Source organism: Balearica regulorum, chromosome 14 (genome assembly GCF_011004875.1).
Source record: "Balearica regulorum gibbericeps isolate bBalReg1 chromosome 14, bBalReg1.pri, whole genome shotgun sequence".
In the NCBI taxonomy this organism is placed as follows: Eukaryota; Metazoa; Chordata; class Aves; order Gruiformes; family Gruidae; genus Balearica; species Balearica regulorum.
This window is the reverse complement of record NC_046197.1, coordinates 13,714,647-13,732,562: the sequence shown is the minus strand read 5'-3', so window position 1 is coordinate 13,732,562 and position 17,916 is coordinate 13,714,647. Positions and strand designations below refer to the sequence as shown.

The following is a 17,916-nucleotide window of genomic DNA, read 5'->3' as shown; positions in this document are numbered from 1 at the left end:
TTTATTCTATATATATAAACAATGAGGTTGTTTCTTCAGTCTGTTGCACAATAACTTGTGTTTTGCTAAACCATGAACTGAAACAAAGAATCTAAAATCCTCTTGTTGCCTGTCAGATTAGTTTTTGATAACAGCAGGTTTATGCCTGTTTCTCCCTGTCCCCTCTTATTGATCATTTTATAACTGGGAAGCACAGTTAAATGTGAACAGAAGCAAGTTGCATGTGAAAACTAAGTGTTGTGTATTTGATCGCTGAAGGGACCAATCAGTGCCGCATTCCCTACACCACAGCCTGGGAGAATTTTAGGTGAATTTTTCAGTATTTCCTCACTCTTGAACTGATATTGTGGAGTTCCATTTTTGTAATTGTTCTTCACTGGGAATTAATGTATTGTGTCCTCTGTTACCTTACTTTAAGCGGTATGCCTATTTGCATCAGAAAAGAATAGGGTTTTGTTGACATGTGCTTTTGTAGGCCATGAGCACGTATCACTGCTGTGAACATTTTGGCCTAGGATGTAGAAATACATGCTATGTAGTGTGCTGACTAATGCAATGTTTGGGAAAATGCAGTTATCGACCAACTTGCTTATTAAATCAGTGTTCTACCTGCTCATAAAGAATGCCATCTCTTTCAAATTTGTATTGATGTTAAATCTTACGTGCTAGTTTTGGTCCCTGTTGGTACAGTAATGATGTTAAATGGGTCTTTGGAGACAGCTCTTCATGCCAATCAAACTTGAAACCCTCTTCACTTCTGAAGAGCTAATTAAGTTCATTCTGGTAATATTGTTTAGTTGCTATCCTAGTAAGTTGACTTGACAGCAGGGTAATGTTTTTACGACTGAAGGGGCATGTCAGACTGCTTCAAAACGTGGGGAGGAGGAAAGGAAAAGATGATTGAAACTCTTGAAATCTGATTCTGAATTCTGATTATCCTTTTTGGGAACTTTTGTTTATAAACTAAATCTCATAAGATTGTATTAAAATTTAGTGTGTTCTAGCCACTTTTTTTAGAATGCTTTTAGTTTCAGTTGTCAAAGATATGCCTGATTTCGTATGTTCATGGTATAGTAGGGGGAGTCATACTTATTTTATTCCTAGTAAGAATACAGATCGTGGAGCAGACATGTATGCTGTATTGTTTTCACAGCAAAACTACTGGTCCTCTAACTGTTTTTTTGCACCTAGGAAATATATCACTGTCGGAGGGATATAAAATATAGCAAAGATAAGATGTGGTATCTGGCAAAACTGGTAAGGAAAAAGTGTTTGCACTGTATTTGTTAGAACACAAAATGTAATTGCTCTATTTGCCTTAACAGCCTAGTTTAATCACAGTCTAATCACATCTTCACAATAGAGTCCTGGGGAAGAGCACGCATCTGTGCAAGCGAACAGTTGTTTGTAGTTTGGTTTAGCTGCTTTGTCCTTGTATGCTCTCAGATGTGTACCTAGGATCATATGCAGATTATACACTGTGCAAGAATTTTCATGTTGGCTTCTGCCTCATAGTAGATGGCGAGGGGGACTTGGAAGGACAATAACAGGCTGTTTTTTCTCTTTAAGAAAAAAATTATAGAATGTGTTATCAAGATTTATACAATATTTAGCTCAAAGTTCTGCACCTGAGATAATACACTGAAGAAATGGTAATTAAGGAGACTGAAGTCTTTTGATTTGCTCTTTATAATGGCAAAATAAATTAATTTAAGCTAAATTCTGAATAAGAGAAGGGAAATACTTATAATTGCAGAAGTTAACTTTAGCACTTTGATTGCAGATAAAAGGAATGTCCATTGATCAGGCTCTTGCTCAGCTGGAGTTTAATGATAAAAAGGGAGCAAAGGTGATCAAAGAGGTATGTAGTACTATTCTTTAACATTCCTAGTTTCAAGAAGACTTCAAAATTGGTAACATCTCCAAAGTTCTGGTGAAAGGTTTTATTTCTGTGTTTTTCTATGTTTCTCTTAGGCAAGTTGGGAGCATATTCAAACAACGTATTTTTGTAGCAGTCGTGTAATGTTGTGACTTACGACTATGCAGAGGGCACTTGTGCTGGCTGTTTTAACTTGTAATGATAATAAATTACATGTGGGTACCCTTTCTAACAATGCTTGGTGTTAAGTTCACGGTAAATAATGCAGAATCCTTGGCACTAACAGCTGCTACATCTATGTGCTTTGATTCTTCAAATTGTAAGATGTGAAGGATATCATCAGGGAAAGGACTGAGTCCTGTAAAGGCATGAAAGTTTTTCATACGCTGTAGTTGCTAGGAGTCTCAAATTACTCATTTTCTTGGCCAAAGGATTGATTTATGAGATAACAATGACAAAGAAGTATCCTGTATTAGCTGAAAATATTGAATGGCCTAAGTTTGTTGTGCCCACCTTGGAATTTGTTTCTGGTCTAATGCCTAATTAGACAAAGCTCCATGGATGGAAGGCTGACAAGTGCTGATGTGAACCATCTTTTCCACTCCCTTTCCTCCCCAAAAATGTAATAAAGTTGTCCTGAAGCTTTTTCAGTCTGTATGCAGAGACCATACTTACGTAAGAGATGTTTGTCTCTTAACAATTTTTATCTCTATAGAATACTGCTTCTGTAACTGACTTAAACTTGCAATTTCTTCCATGTTATCTAGAGATAAGAAATAGCATTGCTTAAATTCTTACTTGGTATTTCCATTTCTTTTCCTTTTGTTACAGGTTCTGTTAGAAGCGCAGGAAATGGCAGTAAGAAATCACAATGTGGAATTCAAATCAAATTTACATATAGGTATTTTTTTTCTTATTTTAGTGCAGAGAAATGTCATCCTACCCTACGAAAAAGTTTTATCCTTAATAAGATTTTGTTGCTTGAAATCAGCAGAAATGAATAGAGGATAGATTCGAGTAAACTTATCCTTACCAAAACATGAAAGGCACGTGCTTCTGACTTGCAGCACAACTGAAGTTAATGTGGTTGTTGAGCCCTCAACCATCATTTTGTTATACTTGGTGTCTGACTGGTGTTCTGGCATCTCTTAGATGCACTGATTTTAAGATGCGTTCATCTGAGAGTGGAGTTTCTGTTCCCTTTGTGAAAAAAAAGTCCTGAAGGGAAACATGCTTGACATGATTATGAAATACTAGACAACAGAAAGCAAACTGTTATTACTTGTTAATGTTGCCAGTGAACATAGATGCTGGAAGCTTTGTTCATGGCTAGTGCTACTAGCTTTGCAGGATTGGAATCTGAACTTCTGTTTAGTATAAAAGTAAATTAATATTGACAGTAGACTTCTTAAAAAGGCTTTGTCGTAGATGATTACAGGATAAGCTTGTAATAACTACAGCACTTTCTTGCCTAGAAAAATGTTAAAGAAATGTTTGCTTGTAGGTGTTTTTAGACCCAAAGAAAAAATTCTCGTTTTGCAAAATATGGTATAAATGATCTTAAGCTGACCTCATAAGCTTAGTCACCTGGATTGTGAAGCAGATTTGATTAGAATTCTTTGGAGCCTTCCAGGCTTCTGACATAAGAAGGTTTATCTGCTAGTGCAGGACTGGATGTGTAGATAATGAAAATACCTATGATGAATACAATAAAGGGAGAAAGGAGGGAAAATTAAGTCTGTAAGGCTTCTACAGGAATTCATGAGGCCAACTACTGAAAAGCAGTGGAATTAATACCACCTTCAGAAGAGCTATATGATCTAGTGAGTGCTCAGTGTAGCTTCCTTTGGATTTGCCCTTTACTACATATTTATTTATGCATGCTTTCTAAATTCACCTTTTTGGCACTTGCGAGGAGTGTTAATTCAACTCGCAGGTTTATAGCAGTAATCTGCTAAATGGGATAGAAGAAAGATGGAGAGAATCCCGAATAGAATTAACTTTTCATATGCAGTCATGAAAAATATGCTGACAAGACAAGTGTTTCAGTTACAGATGCATAGTAGTTTATTCTTGACTGAATAGTCTTCTCTCCCTCCTGCCTTTTTCCTTCAGCTGAATCAATGACGGGCAGAGGCCGCTATGTGAAGCGGATTCGTTACCATGGCAAAGGCATGTTTGGCATCATGAAAATCGTCAGGTGCCATTATTTTGTGAAGTTGGTGGAAGGTCCTCCTCCTCCTCCAGAGCCACAAAGGACTGGTTTTGACCAAGCAAAAGAATACGTGCAGCAGCTGCGAAGTAGAACCCTTGTTAATACGCTGTGACAAACTATTGTGACTGTATAGGTATTTCTTGATATATAATGTAATTATATAAAAGAATAATTAAAATCATGTTTTAGTTATATCTTTGGTGCTGATGGAGCTGGATGATGCAAGATCATAGACTTTTTTCTTATTTGTCAAGCCATAGGTATGCAAAAATCTTGGAAAAGCAGCAACAGATGTTACTTTTTCTGAGTTACTTGGACCACAGCATTCGAACTCTACCCTGGACTATCAAATCTAGAACGTATGGTGCCGGTATAAAGCTTGTAAGAAACTGTGCTTGTCCTCAAATTCACACAGCTGCACCTGTCATGTATGGTTGGGTCTTTTATTTTAAAAATATGTGCTTGACAGTCATGTTGTAAGATCAAGACTTCGACTAGAATTACTAAAACTTGACATCTTAAAGTAGCTACAACAGTGGAACAAAACAAGTAACAATAGTAGTTGAGATTATCAGGCATCAGTTTATGGTTTCTTTATCTGGGCTGTAATGCTCTTTCCTTGCAGCCTCTGCTGTGCATTTCAGGCATTGTGTCTGGGAATGGGGAATAAAATTCACTTAATGGTCAGGTTTTGACAGAGTCGGTAGGTGGCAATGTTTAGTTTGTCAGAGAAGGAAGTGACAGTGAAAACTTAGGGCATGTTGAAACTGTTCTTGATTCTGACCATGGCATTAATAGTCTGCTATGTGCATGGGGTTCTGGCAGTTCTGTATGGAAACTCAGTATGGGTAACAGGCACAATATGGAGAAAAGTATGTCTTGGTGAAGAGTGAACTAAGTATTCTGCACTGTCTGAAAACAAATTACTTTTATAATGTTGAGGTGAGTAAAATGCTCTGTAGATTTAATAGGAATGGCTAATAGGAAATCAGGATTTCCTTTCTGTGAAAACAATCCTACTTTTGTCATTACTTCTTTGAAGAGAGACTGAGGTCAATAGGGGGAATCTCACTTCACCCAGTCAAATTTTCAGCTCAGATGGCCAGAGATCATGAACATCAGCATAAAAAGAGAATGAGTAGTTGCTTGTTTATGCAAATGTCTGATATTTAGACTTTTTCCATTCTGGGAACATTAGAATGGGAGATTGCCTACTTCATTTGGGTCTTTTTTACCACATCAGCCAGTGGTAGCCTTTCTTACATGTGTTTACTTTGATCAGTACTTGAATGATGGCAGAGGGACACTTCCTATAAGGAAACAAATTATCTTTGTTGTCATAATGAAGGTGGCATACAGCTGTTTCTTTTGGCTACCAAAGAAAGGGTCTTATGATCTTAGTGTGTTAGGGATGGTGAAGTTACACAAGAAGTATGTGCATAGCCTGATACCCGTAACGGGTGCTTATTTGCAGTCTGGTATACTGCAGTGCCCTTACAGATGCATTACTTGCTTTAAAGCCATGATTTAGTAACTTCTGTCTGAAAGGTATGTTGCTGATGAAAGTCTATATCCCTGTAGTCTCTGATATGTGTTTGAACAACTGTTTCTGATGTGCTATGATAAACAGCTGTGCTTTGCTTTGCCAGCTGCTGTTAAACTCTTTTCATACTGAATCTCTTACAAGTTGTAGCAAACTTGAATGACTTAATCTTTTGGGGGGGTCAGTGATCTGGGAGAAGACTTAAGGAATCACAAAATAATCCAAGGTTAATATGCACTTGTCATCTAAGCATGTAAAACCTGACTTCCAGATACTTTATTCTAGTACCTGTTTCTCCTGCATGCTGTAGATTTTTCCATTCAGATCCCTTCTGGACCTCCAGACAAGGTTGTATTCTTATAGATATCATTGCTCTAGTTATGAATCTGCAGACAGGGAGAGAAGTGAGAATGTGACTGATGTCTTTTCCAGCTTCTTTATGAAGTGGCCCTGACACTCCTTTAAACAAACAGACCTGGGCTTTAAAATCTTTCAGTCAAAAAGCAAGGTGGTTGTTTGTCATTCTTTTCTTTCTCAAAACAAGAAATGGGAAGACTTTTTTTTACATGCTTTTCTGCATCCCTCTTACTTCTTAGTACCCTTTTCTGCCTTCTTAAAGGTGCGTAACCCATAGTGGATCCTTACAGTGTTGGTTTAAGGAAGCTCCACAGCTGTGGCTGTAGCAGTACAATGGAAGATGTGGTGAGATGAGGGGCTTGAACTGACTTGATCCTGCCTTTTGCTGGTAGGATGATGAGTGTCTGAAATGGTTTCTGTGATAGGTGCATGAGAACATTGGTATGGGAACCTGCCTGAACATTTTAAAATTCAGTAAGATCTAGTGATATAGCTTTATACCGTCAAGTTCTATATATAAATAAAGTTTTTGGGTTTTGATGCTACTGTGCTTTCTTGGTAGTTAGTACACCTACAGTTCAGTTAGATACTTGATATGGATACAGATAGAAAATTCCATGCTAAGTGCAACAAGTCTTTAGCAGAAGATCAGTTATTACTGTAACCTCCAATAAAAACATTAAATGACCCATCACCGGAAAGGAGAAGAGGCACCTAAGCATCTATTTGATGCTGATTTTGTTAGTAACGTCTGGGGGCACTGTAAACTCACCACTTGCGTATGTGCTGATGTTACAGAAACTGGAGAAGGAGCAAGTATGCATGAAGGTGTAGTAAGGCTTCAGGGAAATCTGAAGAGAGTAGAGCTGTGAGCTGTGCTCAGCAATGTGAGATTTAATTGAGGAAAACTTAAAAGCCTGCTGTTGGGCTTGTTCATAAACGTTTTAAAGTATCCAGTGAGAAAGTCAAAGTACTTCTCAGACAGCCTGATGTCTTTTTGGATGTGGGTTTTTCCTTTTTAAAACTCCTGGGCAGTTATTGAGGAGGTAGTTCATCAAAGGTAGAGTTAGGAAAGACTCGTGAATATAATTATGAAGTGATCATCAGCCTATTTAAAAATATGAAAGACAAATGTGAGTGTAATAAATACACTGGACAGTTGGGGTTCTCTGATTCTGGTCAGGTCTGTACTGGAAATTGCTGTTGTGAAGTGGACTGCATAAGGCTGGGGTGGTACCTGGGCACAGACAGGCAAGTTCTACTCGGTGCTTCAGCTGTGTTGCTGTACCTGGCAGGAACTTGACTAGAACACTGTCACGCTGTGTGAATCTTGTGATTACCCCTGTTTGCACAAATGGGAGGTGTATAACGGTACTGCCACCTCCACGTTGTGGAGACACTTGGGAAATCTTTCAGTCACTGGAGTGAAGGAACAATAGAAATTGCTGTTGGCTTTTGCCAGTCCCTATGAAAATCCACTGGTGGGATGCTGGAAAGTCATTTGCAAACAGAATTCTTTAAATAGGAATAAGGTTACTCCTAATATTGTCAGTGAACCATAGAAACAAAATGTGACATTCTTTATCATATGAGCTATAGTCCTGCTGAAAATGCCCCTATTTCTAGCTTCTCAAAGAGCAAGCCTTTATTGCTGAATGACATCTATCCAGCTGCACTTCAGTCATGTAATTTAAAATAATTACTAATTAAAGAAAATAAGAGACTAATAGCAATAATAATCACACAAATTACTGTTTGTTGGAGCCTTACCTAGGGAAAATAACTTGAAAGGAGGGGAAAGTTTCAGGAACTGACTTTTGAGTACTTAGACTGAAGTAAGGAACAAGGTATCTCTTGGGAGGAGTCAGCAAATGCAGAACTAACTTTGTATTTGCTCTATAATATCAACACTCTTTTCTTGTTTCAGGGAAGTTGTACACTAATACAGAGGGAAGAGAACAAGCCAAGGAGAGTGTAACTTTACATTGAGCAAATTAGGCATCCACCTCAGAGTACTAGATGAGGAAATTAATCTGAAAGTCTATGTAATGCACTTGAATAGAGCATTCTTGAAACTAAAGACAAAACGTGGGGTAGAGCATCTGAATAGCTACTGCATCTGTGGGTGCTGCTTCTGTGTATTTTGCTGTACTACAGCCATCAAGTTTTGTGTGGTGAAGTGAATTTTGTCATATACGAACCTAGATTCACTCCCTCTCTCTTTCCTCCAAAAATAATGAAATGGAGGCTTAAAGCATATTTGTATTCGTATGACATCTTTGTTTTAAATGAGCTCTGAGTTGGGACCATTGTCAATGCTGCATCAAGTCACCTCTGTTGCTGTCTAACAATATTGGAAATCCAGCCACCTCTCTGGTAGCCTGTGCTAAGGTTATGCTACTCTCCCTGTGAAAGCTTGCAAAGCCCAGCGTGAGCCTCCCAAGCTGTACTCCGTTGTCCTTCTCCTTTGTTCTATTGCCTGGTGCTACCGAGACCTGGTTACTCTTATTACATTGCGACTCTCCTGTTGCTATTGGATCACCCTGCTAACCACTTTTTTGGCAGGATGAACAAGCCCAGCTTCAGCCTCTCATAAATCTAGTTCTCTAGCCCTTGTGCTGTACCCTCTCCACTTTCCCCATCTCTGTTGCAGTGGGGGACCTCAAACCAGACTCCGTGTTCTAGGTACAGCTTCACCAGCACTGATGAGAAGGAGGTAACTTCCCTTGGTCATCTGGCCATGCTTTTAATCAAGCCAAGTATGCAGTTTGCCGTGTCTGTGATAAGAGCATGTTGTTGACTTGCATTCAGCTTGATGTTCATGCAAGCCCCAGGTCCTTTTTAGGTTGCTTGTCAGGATTGCACTAAGTACCTGTGGGCAACTGTGTTCCAGCTCTCATTGCTTTTCTCTCTGCACTAATGAGGACTCCTTTACCACTAGGAAATTGTTCTGTTATGTGGATGATTTTCTTTCCTAATAGGAAAGTTGCAAAACAGTTTTCTGATTTCTGTTATTAATCACACTCTTAGACTAGCTAAGAGTGGAGTAAAGGCATTTGTACATGCTGTTGTGGTAAACTCCATCAATGTATGCAGCTAATAAGTGATGAAATGTGTCTACATCTCCTATTGATTATCTCCTTCAGAGCAGGACAAACATAGGTCCTTACTGTATACTGGCCATGTAAATTAAAACTTTAATTAAATGAAAACAGAGCGGACCATGAGGTGTGCTGCACTGGGCCATTAAAGTATTGCTGTTCAAAACCAGCTCTTCTAGATGCCCCCGATTCCTTGCCTTCTTTTTTTGTCCCACTTAAAATTCCCAGTAGTGTATTAAGATGAACTCAGTAGTTAGTAAATTTTCCTCTCTGTAGTTTACAAGCTCAAGGTTATGGGCAAAACAAGTAGTGTCATGCTATAAATCAGGTGTAATGGAACAGCTTGAGAGAGTGCACAGAAGTCCTACATCCCCTTGTTCAGTGGGCGTCCTAAAACTCTGAAGGTAGAGTTGGCACAAACCCAGAAACCCCCACAAATCGCTGATTAAATCATTAATAATGAGCCTTGTCCTGCTATCCTCTCTTCTGCAGTTTGAATTCCCCAAATCGTTCCACTACAGCAAGGTGTACTGGAATATTTTTAAAAGGGCTGTAAATCGGAAAAGGCAGAAGTTTTCAGCAGAAAGGGGATGTAGCTGAACCTCACTGTGGTGAATGGAGGTGGGATGTCTGCCTTGTGGGTAGTGCTCCTTCCAGCAGCTAATTGCCTTTTGTCAGTGTGCTGTATCATAACTTGCATGGCTTTAGCTTTCAGCTAGTCTTCCAGTTCTGGTTCTCTCCCCTGACTTAAAGTCCTTTTCTGCTTCTTTCAGGCCTGAAACATGTCACTAGTTCAGTGAGTCTGAACGTTGGACCATGTAAAGAACCACCTGCCTGCACAGGCAGGGGAAGGCAGTCCTGAGTTAGCAGCCAGGGTCCTCCCAGCAGGACTGGGCTTGGGGTTTTACTCGGGTTAGTATTGTGGCCGAAGGCTGCCTGGATGGGGTCGTACTCTGTCAGCTCAGAGCACAGGCTGAAGCAACGGTCTGTGGCATGACAGGGGTGCCCCGAGTTGGAGCCTGTAACGTGGTTCTTGCAAGAAAACGACAAGCTGAAGATACCAAACCTTGAGCCGGAAAGATTCAGTCACCATGGATGAGTTCTACATAGAGCTTATAGTAGTGGAAGAGCTATGTTATAGTAGTGTATCCATGCGTATGCTCTAGCTATGGTTTGTCTGCCCTGTCCACATGAACTGGGAAGTTGCCCAAGATCCCTGTTGGTAGCAAACTCTTAAGTAACACTGTTGCTAAGTTTCATCCACAGTGTGCCTGGGCCCTTCAGGAAGTGTGGAAGTGTGGTTGCAGACAGTTGAATGAGGGAAGGCAAATGGCACCTTCTTGACTGAGGCACATCTGGAAGAATTTGAGTCTGAAACAATCGGAATTGTGATGCCCTTAGAACGGGAAGGTGATTTCCAAAGTCAGCGAAGGGAAGGGACAAAATGATTTGGAACTTGGATTACCTTGGACTGACAGGAGTCAAGAATAAGGGTCAGAAGTCTGCTGCAGTTACATGTCTCTTACCCACAAAAGTTGGTGGAAATTTGAGATCAAGGCAATACCAACTAAAATATTGGCTAAGTAGCTAGAAATGTCTGGGTTTATCTCTAGTATGTCACATTTCAAAGCAGAGATTCCCACCTGTTCTCATCAAGTCCTAGGTGTTTCAAAGATACTCTTCATTTTTCTTTTGCTCTTATTATCTGTCTCTTTAGGGGGCCTGCGCTCACTACGTCTGTGGAGATGGATGCTTGGAAAGCAATTATTGTTCATCTCCATCTGTTCTGATGCAGGATATGTCTGTCTTCTTGAAGCCTTTCAGAGTCTGTGCTGGGAATGCATTTCTCTTCCTAGTTTAATGGGTATTTCTTTTATCTATCACATGCTAGATTTATTCACTGGATAATCTTACTCTCAGCAATGCAGACAGTCTTCTCATGTCCTGATCTAGCATGCAGGGATTTTATTCATTTAACAGTTTGGCTTTTGGATCAGATAGCCATTAGAGGTAAATCCTGCAGTGTGCTGAGGATGCTCAATGCCACTGCAACTGAGAGCAGTAGTAACTTGCAGGGAGCCTGCAGCATCTTTCAGGATTGTGTTTGTAGAAGTATCTTCACCCATGAAGTATATGAATAAGTTAGTGTGGTGCGTGTCTTTCCTTCTAAGACCATACCCTTCTTTAATATGATTTCTCACTGATAAATGAGACTTCTTGATGAAACTATTGCAATGACTGCTTGTGCCCAGTTAACCACTTCTGGGTCTTTTCTGAGTTCTTTTCTATGTCCATCTTCTTTGATAGGAAACAAAGGCATCCTTCCTTCTTCAAGGTGTGCTTTGTTAAAGTTAGCTGGAAAATGAGGGGGAAAAGCAAACAAAAATACTTTCATGAAGTGACAATTCTACCCCACTCCAGCACAGTACAATAAACTCAGTATCATTGTCCCCGAACGTAAGACACTTCCTTTATATCTACAGCAGGAAAACACAGGTCTTTTTCTTGTTCTGACACAAAAGCTTCCAACTTAAGGCTATTTTAAAAAAGTAAATACTTAATTCAGATCCTTTATAAGACAGCATAGTATCCTTGTTTCTCAAAAGTAAGCTTCAGATGTTATATTTCTTCCTGACAGCAATCATGGGGGCGAAAATTCTAGGTTTCAGAAGGAGGCTAATAATAAATTTTCCTGATATGGTTCCTGGGATAGCAGGGGAACAGGGGTGATGACCCAGGGGTGTGTTATAGTCCTCCAAGGTGACATGCAACAGCAGCCCCAGCAGTAGACAGTTCCTTGGCACAGCTGTGACTGGCAAGCCAACGCTTTCATGGCACTGACAGCATAAACATTTTGTGGCTACTGTGCTAAGCAGGCAGCCAATTATTTTGCTAATAATTGCTTCTCAGTGCTCTCCTCCTTCATCTGCCCTAGAGAGGAAAACTTTCTCCCCTGTGCTCTGTCCTCTTGGATAATGGCATAAATGATTTCTTTCTGTAAAAATGCGGTCCTAACACTGCCATAGCCTGTGCTGTGTGGGACTCAGCTATGTAATTACATTCCTTTTCTAATTCCCTCCTTTTCCAGACTTTATTTGTAGGTCCTGCCTGTGACTGTGATAGCTGTAGCAGGGATAGTCTGAGAGCTTGCATCTCCACTGACCCCTCTGAGCTGTTCAGCCACTTCCTGTTAACCAAAGTGGTGGAAGAGTTAACGCTTCCAGAGCACTTCTAAAATTCTCCTCCTGAGATGCTCAGTGAAAACTTTGCACGAGTGGGTGGTGACCTTCTGCTGACTCATTTGCACCACTGGTCAGTTTCAACTGAGGAGCATTAAAAATGGTTTGTGTGCCCATGAAATTCTCAGAGTAGTCAGGCCTGTGGGGAAGTTTAGGGCTACAACACTGTATATACACAAACACAAAGAAAGAAAACGTTTAGTACAATATGTGGGTATGTCAGGAGCAGTGTGGCAGTTCTTCCTGCTTCAAGGTATATTCTTGATTCAGTGAGCTGCAGGTTAGTAGTTGTGCCCTAAACAGGAGTAGCATGGCAGGAATCCCAACTTAAAAAGATATTTTTGGTTTTGGGAGCTCAGGGTTCATCTCTCCTTAGTGAATCCTGTAGGTTAAATCTGAGTGTTTAAGTTGTAGTAAGTTAACTCAGTTTCTGTATAGCAGATGCCTATGGGAAATGATTTCCAGCTTCCTTAGCAGTCATCTAGTACTGTCATCTTGGAAGATTTCTGAACAATATGACCATGGCATCACTCTGACCTTAATTCTGATAAATACAATGATAAATACAATGATAAATACAAACTGAGCTCCATCCTGCTGGTACTAGATTGCTACCAGCCTTGGAGCTACCTAGATTAAAGCTAGCTGGAGTGTTCAGCAGTGAAAAGGTAACTTCAGATACTGTCCTCCTCCATCAGTTTTAAAAGGAGAGGGGTACAGTTTCCTAATTGAAGACTATCCTCTACCTCACCACTGTTGTCAGCTATGGAATCCAATACAGCACTCTGATCTCATGACACTGAAGTGGTTATTAAATGCAATAGAAATCATTCAGGGCCCTTTTGATTAAAAGCTTCACTCTTATTTCTGGCTTGCTATGCTCTTGGAAAAGAGCTCAGCAGAAATACAGAACTAGGGAGAGAAATGCTCCCCTACTTTATTTTGGGGGACGGGGCTTTCAAACACACAAAGGGAGGTATTTGTATCTAAAGCAAAGGGTCGATATATTATCATCTAAATCTTAGTCTTGAGAGGTTGGGGTGCCTTTCCACCCCAGCTTGGGCACAGTGCTTTTGAGCCATAATCCAAGTGGATTAAACTGTGTGGAGATGCCATCTTGTGGGTACTCATCATGGAATAAAGTACCAAACATTTGAGAAATAACCATTACTTTGCATATAACACTTGCCAGAGAAAGAGTGTGAAAAAATGTCAGCACCCTTCTATTAGCCAGCTCTTTTGAATGCAAACATAAAATATTAATTTAAATCAACTGAAAAGCATTAAAAACTTGATGTTCTCTTTGCCCCAGAAGTACTTTGCTGATAAGAAACAAATTAAAAATGCAGAGTTTTCAAATAGCAAAAATGCTGCATATTTCAAATGAAGTTGGTCTTTTTATGTGTAGCGGTTTGGACTAAAAAATAATATTAAATGCACATAAAAATGATTACTGTAAATGATGAAGACATCAAAGTTTGGCATCAAAGTTAAATGAAAGCACTTGGAAGTCTGTTTTTTTGATCTGTACATAAATAAGCTTAAAAAGAAGCCAAGGCTCTTCTACACAGCCGGAACTGGGTAGCCAGTTCATATTCCCCTGCATCCCAGGGATTCCCAAACTAGGTTAGAAGCAAACATGGTCATTATTTTTTGTTGGGTTTTTTGTGTTTGCCTGGCATGCTTCTATGCCAGTGCACCCAGGAAAATGAGTTGGCAGAAGACACAAGCCACAGGCTCTTATGAAATGTTTTTGAGTTCATATGGAGAGTGGACAAACTCTAGGATACTGAAATAAAAGCTACTTTCCTCTTCTAGTTGTGGAATATGGACTATCAAAATGAAGGTAAATTGATGAGCCCTTCACCTTATTGAAGCCAAGGCTTGTACAGTAAACTATTGTCATCTTGGTGGTGTTTCACCACCGAACATCCATTCCTGGGTTGGCAAGAAGGTGTGAATTAGGAGTATGGGTCAGAGTCTGTTAATTTTTATCAGCTAAGGATCTACTACAGAACTGAGCACACTAGTATTCAATTAATTTCAGTTCACTCTTAGGAAAGAAACAAACCTAAAACCAAACAAATGTGGAATCTGTAAGAAAAAATGGAACTTTCGTGCTTTTCACCAAAAGACCCTACTGTGCTTTACAGTGATTTAGAGGAATCTGCATCGTGCAGAGCAGTTACTCTGCGCTCTGGGACCTCTTTTGGTATAGTGCAAATGTAAGACCTTTATCTACAGAGAGCCAAGCTTCAGCTCATTTAGTTTGAGAACTGGACATTGTAAGCGACTAGAAGCAAGACTTCAAAGAAAACCACCTTGGCTCCTGTGACTTCTGTTTAGTGGCCCGAACCTTTTGGGATCAACAGACTTTGAACACTTAAGGGTCTGTGACAGTCAGTAAAACATTCTCACAAAACCACTACAAATTTATCCTGTTTCATTTGGCCTCTAATCACAGCCTGTCTGAGCACAGACCTTTACCAGTAACCTAAGCTGGAGTTGCGTATGCCTCTGTGGTCCAAAGGAAGATGCTCTGTTTTGAAGAGCAACTTGAAAGGCCATGCTTTACCTGACCCAGGAGAACATGCTGCTGCTTCACCCTGGCCTCTGTTTGTAGCCCTGGAGTTAAATGTACGTCCTCCCCAGGATGGCAGGCTATCTCAGAGGAGGCACATCCGAGCCTGTGCCTTTGGAGATGATGACTTCAAGGCCTCTTCTGAGACTGCTGTATGAGGTCACCGCAGGGTAACAAGCAAGGCAGGTCTTAGTGGAGGACTTGCCCTTCAAAAATTCAGCCACAGCCTCAGGGTGTGTGCTTCTGACTTGTAAAGGTATTATTTTTCCCTGCTGAGAAAGTCAAAATTGTCCTCCCCCTGTGTTCTCTTCCATTAAACAGTTCCACAACACATGTCCCCAAAAATCCTTCATTATCTTGTTAAGGTGGGGTTTCTTTTTCTTCCTGGGAAACTTCCCCTGTCAAGTGCTAGAAAGAGAAACCTAAAGTCTTTGAATCACTTTTCCATTTTCTTGCTCTGAGTGGGAGTGCAGGAAAGATGCTCTTTATGAAAATAGCTATTTTTTAAGTGAGAAAAATAAAAAAAACCTCCCCTGGAATAAAAATACAGCCTGCATCCTCCCAGAGGGGTGGCAGCTGAGGTGGCAGGCTGCAGTTTGGCACTGTGGTCTGCCCTTTGGGCAGCACACTGCTTTTTATGCGGTGAGCCCAAATTTCCGTGGAGCCCCGTGAGAGGATGGCTGTGCTTGCTAGGGTGGGTGATAGGGCTGTGGTCAGCCCCCCCCGTTGCAGCATGATGCTGAGGCTGCTGGGTTTACCTTCTCTGGAGATTGAAGTCGGCTTTTCAACCTGCTTTCCTGCCTTTTGCAGCTGTGTTTATTGTAGTTGCCACTTAGCAGCGTCTGGTTTATTTTAGGTTTGTACAGGCTACTCTGTTCTCCATTGCTTCCGTATAGTGCTAAGTTGAACTTTGTGGGGCCCTGTAAAGCATCCCCAGGGAGGGCTGAAGGAAGGAGCCTGCTGAAACGGACAGTGTTGGTACGTCACTGTGCTTAAAGTAAAATCTGTCTCTGCGTAGAAGTGAGTAGCAGGTGCTCAGTGCATGGCAAGCTGTTTTTCAGGTATGAAATTAGCTCAGAAATTCATGTGGTTCCGCTTTGTGGACAAGAGGAAAAAACAGGAGGACTCAGTGTTATCACCTGCATCTCCCTTACCTGTGAGAGCTTCTCTGCAAGTGCAATAAATCTGTTTTCCTATGAATGCAAGAGAGCTCTTGAAATAATCTCATTTAGATCCTTCTTGTTAGTTTTAATGGATTCCAGGATGAGCTGGTTGCTATGTATAGCTTTTCTACATACAAATTTGGGTTTGAACCCAGCTGAATATTCAGTTCAGTTAAAAGCAAAGTCTCTGCTAAGACAAAGACAAGGGGAACAGTGGGGAAGGCTTTCATGCAAATGAATGGAACAACAAAAACAGGAGGACTGAATGTTTGTTATTCATACATATTCTTAGAGGTAATTATTGTGATTTCATTCCTAAAAACTGCCCGCTTTAAGAAGAAATGATTGTATTCTAATAAGTACTTGTTTATTAAACTTGCAGTAACTGAACTTGAATATGAATTATTAAAATGTCTGTGAGGGTTGTTTTTCTATTGCCAGGTGTCTGTGAAAAATAAAACCAACAGAAAAACATGCAGCAAAGCAGGAGAGGCAAAATGTAAGGCAAGAACTGGCCCTGGATCAATGGTCTCAGTCCTGCTGGCCACGAGACAGGATTCCTAGTGTCTGCCAGCAAAGCCAGAGCTCTGAACCCCCATCACCTGCAGGATAGGTCCCACCCTGGGGTTTGGGGAAGGGTCTGCACTGCCCAAGGAAGCAAGCTGAGAGTTTACTGCTTTCGTCAATTTGTGTAAGGCTGAGGCAGGTTTTTCTCTTGAGAAATGAGGGGAAGTTTGGGGGGGAATGAGAATACCAGGAGGGCAAAAGTAACAGCGGGTGGGTTGCAGCACATCACAAAGAGGGAAAAGGGGATGCTCTGCAAGGACAGGTGCCTTCTGTCTGTTTATAAAGGACATGGTCTACCCAGCAATTTCCAAGTATTGAAAGGGATTCGGCAGGGAAACAAGAACAGAGCAAGGGAAGCCTGGAGAACTCCATAGATTTAGCATTGGAAGAGGTTAATGGGTTAGCCCTTAAAATGTACCAGAAAACACTAGGAGGTTTATGAGATGGCTTTGGCAGATTCTGGCAATAAATGCAATGTGAAGATTTTTCGTCCATTTGCTCTAAGCCTTTGGCTTTACTCTGTTATGATGAGAAACTCACTGTATGTAAGAGAAAAGAGAGGATGTGAATTTCTCTTCCAAAATATTTGTGTTTTTGTTTTAGGCGGTGACCTTCAGAGAAGAGACCTTGTTCTGGTCCAACTCCAGGAAAACTTTCAACTGGAGTTCACATCCTCCTAGAGCATGAAGTCCAATCAGTCACTTGACAGAAGCCAGTAGAAAATCAAACTATATTTTCTTCTTTTTGTGCTAATGTGGGTGAACTCTGGAGAACTATGGAACTGAAATGTCCTGAACAGGTGATCCACCTGATTTCACTGGGAAATCGTGTGCTTAAAATCAGTTCTTGTTTGAAAAGCACCTGTGCAATTGTAGTCTTTAATTCCTCCCCCCCCCCCCCCGCCCCGATTCCTGGGAGTTTGCTGCATGGTTGTACGGTTTTATCTAAGAGAAACGTAAGTCAAATGATTCTTCTTTAAGCCCAACGACCTGCTGGGTGACAGAACACAGGTACAGTCATGTATGTATTTTTGATTGCTGGTGTTTCATATGAGGTGATGTAGGTATATGTGCCTTTTTAGCTGAGTTCCCTGCTGCGTAGTCCTGCTTCTGTCAGTGTCCCAGTAGAAAAACATACTGTGGCCCAGTGAAGTCTGCACGTTACTGTTTTCTTCACAGTGCTCATATTCTTAGCATTTATAATTGAAACATCTTCAGAAAGAAGTGACAGGGTTTTTTCTACAAAATAAAGAGGAAAATTACTTGTGTTAA

General features: G+C 40.6%; 2 protein-coding genes across 5 annotated transcripts in view; both read left to right on the top strand.

Moving 5' to 3' along the window:
* The window catches only part of GALNT10 (polypeptide N-acetylgalactosaminyltransferase 10), a 271,077-nt gene extending 258,442 nt beyond the window's left edge, over positions 1-12,635 (top strand). The window contains exon 13 of the transcript XR_012837697.1: positions 12,623-12,635. The gene's annotated coding sequence lies outside the window, so the exon portion shown is untranslated. The remainder of the gene's footprint in view (positions 1-12,622) is intronic.
* Positions 1-17,916, top strand: part of MRPL22 (mitochondrial ribosomal protein L22) — a 20,901-nt gene extending 2,985 nt beyond the window's left edge. Inside the window, exons 4-9 of one of the 4 annotated variants that reach the window (XR_012837698.1) lie at positions 1,192-1,257; positions 1,784-1,861; positions 2,711-2,780; positions 3,995-4,227; positions 16,520-16,769; positions 17,249-17,916. Coding sequence is in view for 3 of the 4 variants with exons in the window: in XM_075766329.1 (XP_075622444.1) it covers positions 1,192-1,257; positions 1,784-1,861; positions 2,711-2,780; positions 3,995-4,206 (426 nt within the window). In the remaining variant the exon portion in view is untranslated. Of the gene's footprint in view, positions 1-1,191; positions 1,258-1,783; positions 1,862-2,710; positions 2,781-3,994; positions 6,540-16,519; positions 16,770-17,248 lie in introns of those variants that run through there. The other 3 variants (XM_075766329.1, XM_075766328.1, XM_075766327.1) reach the window with 3 other exon arrangements.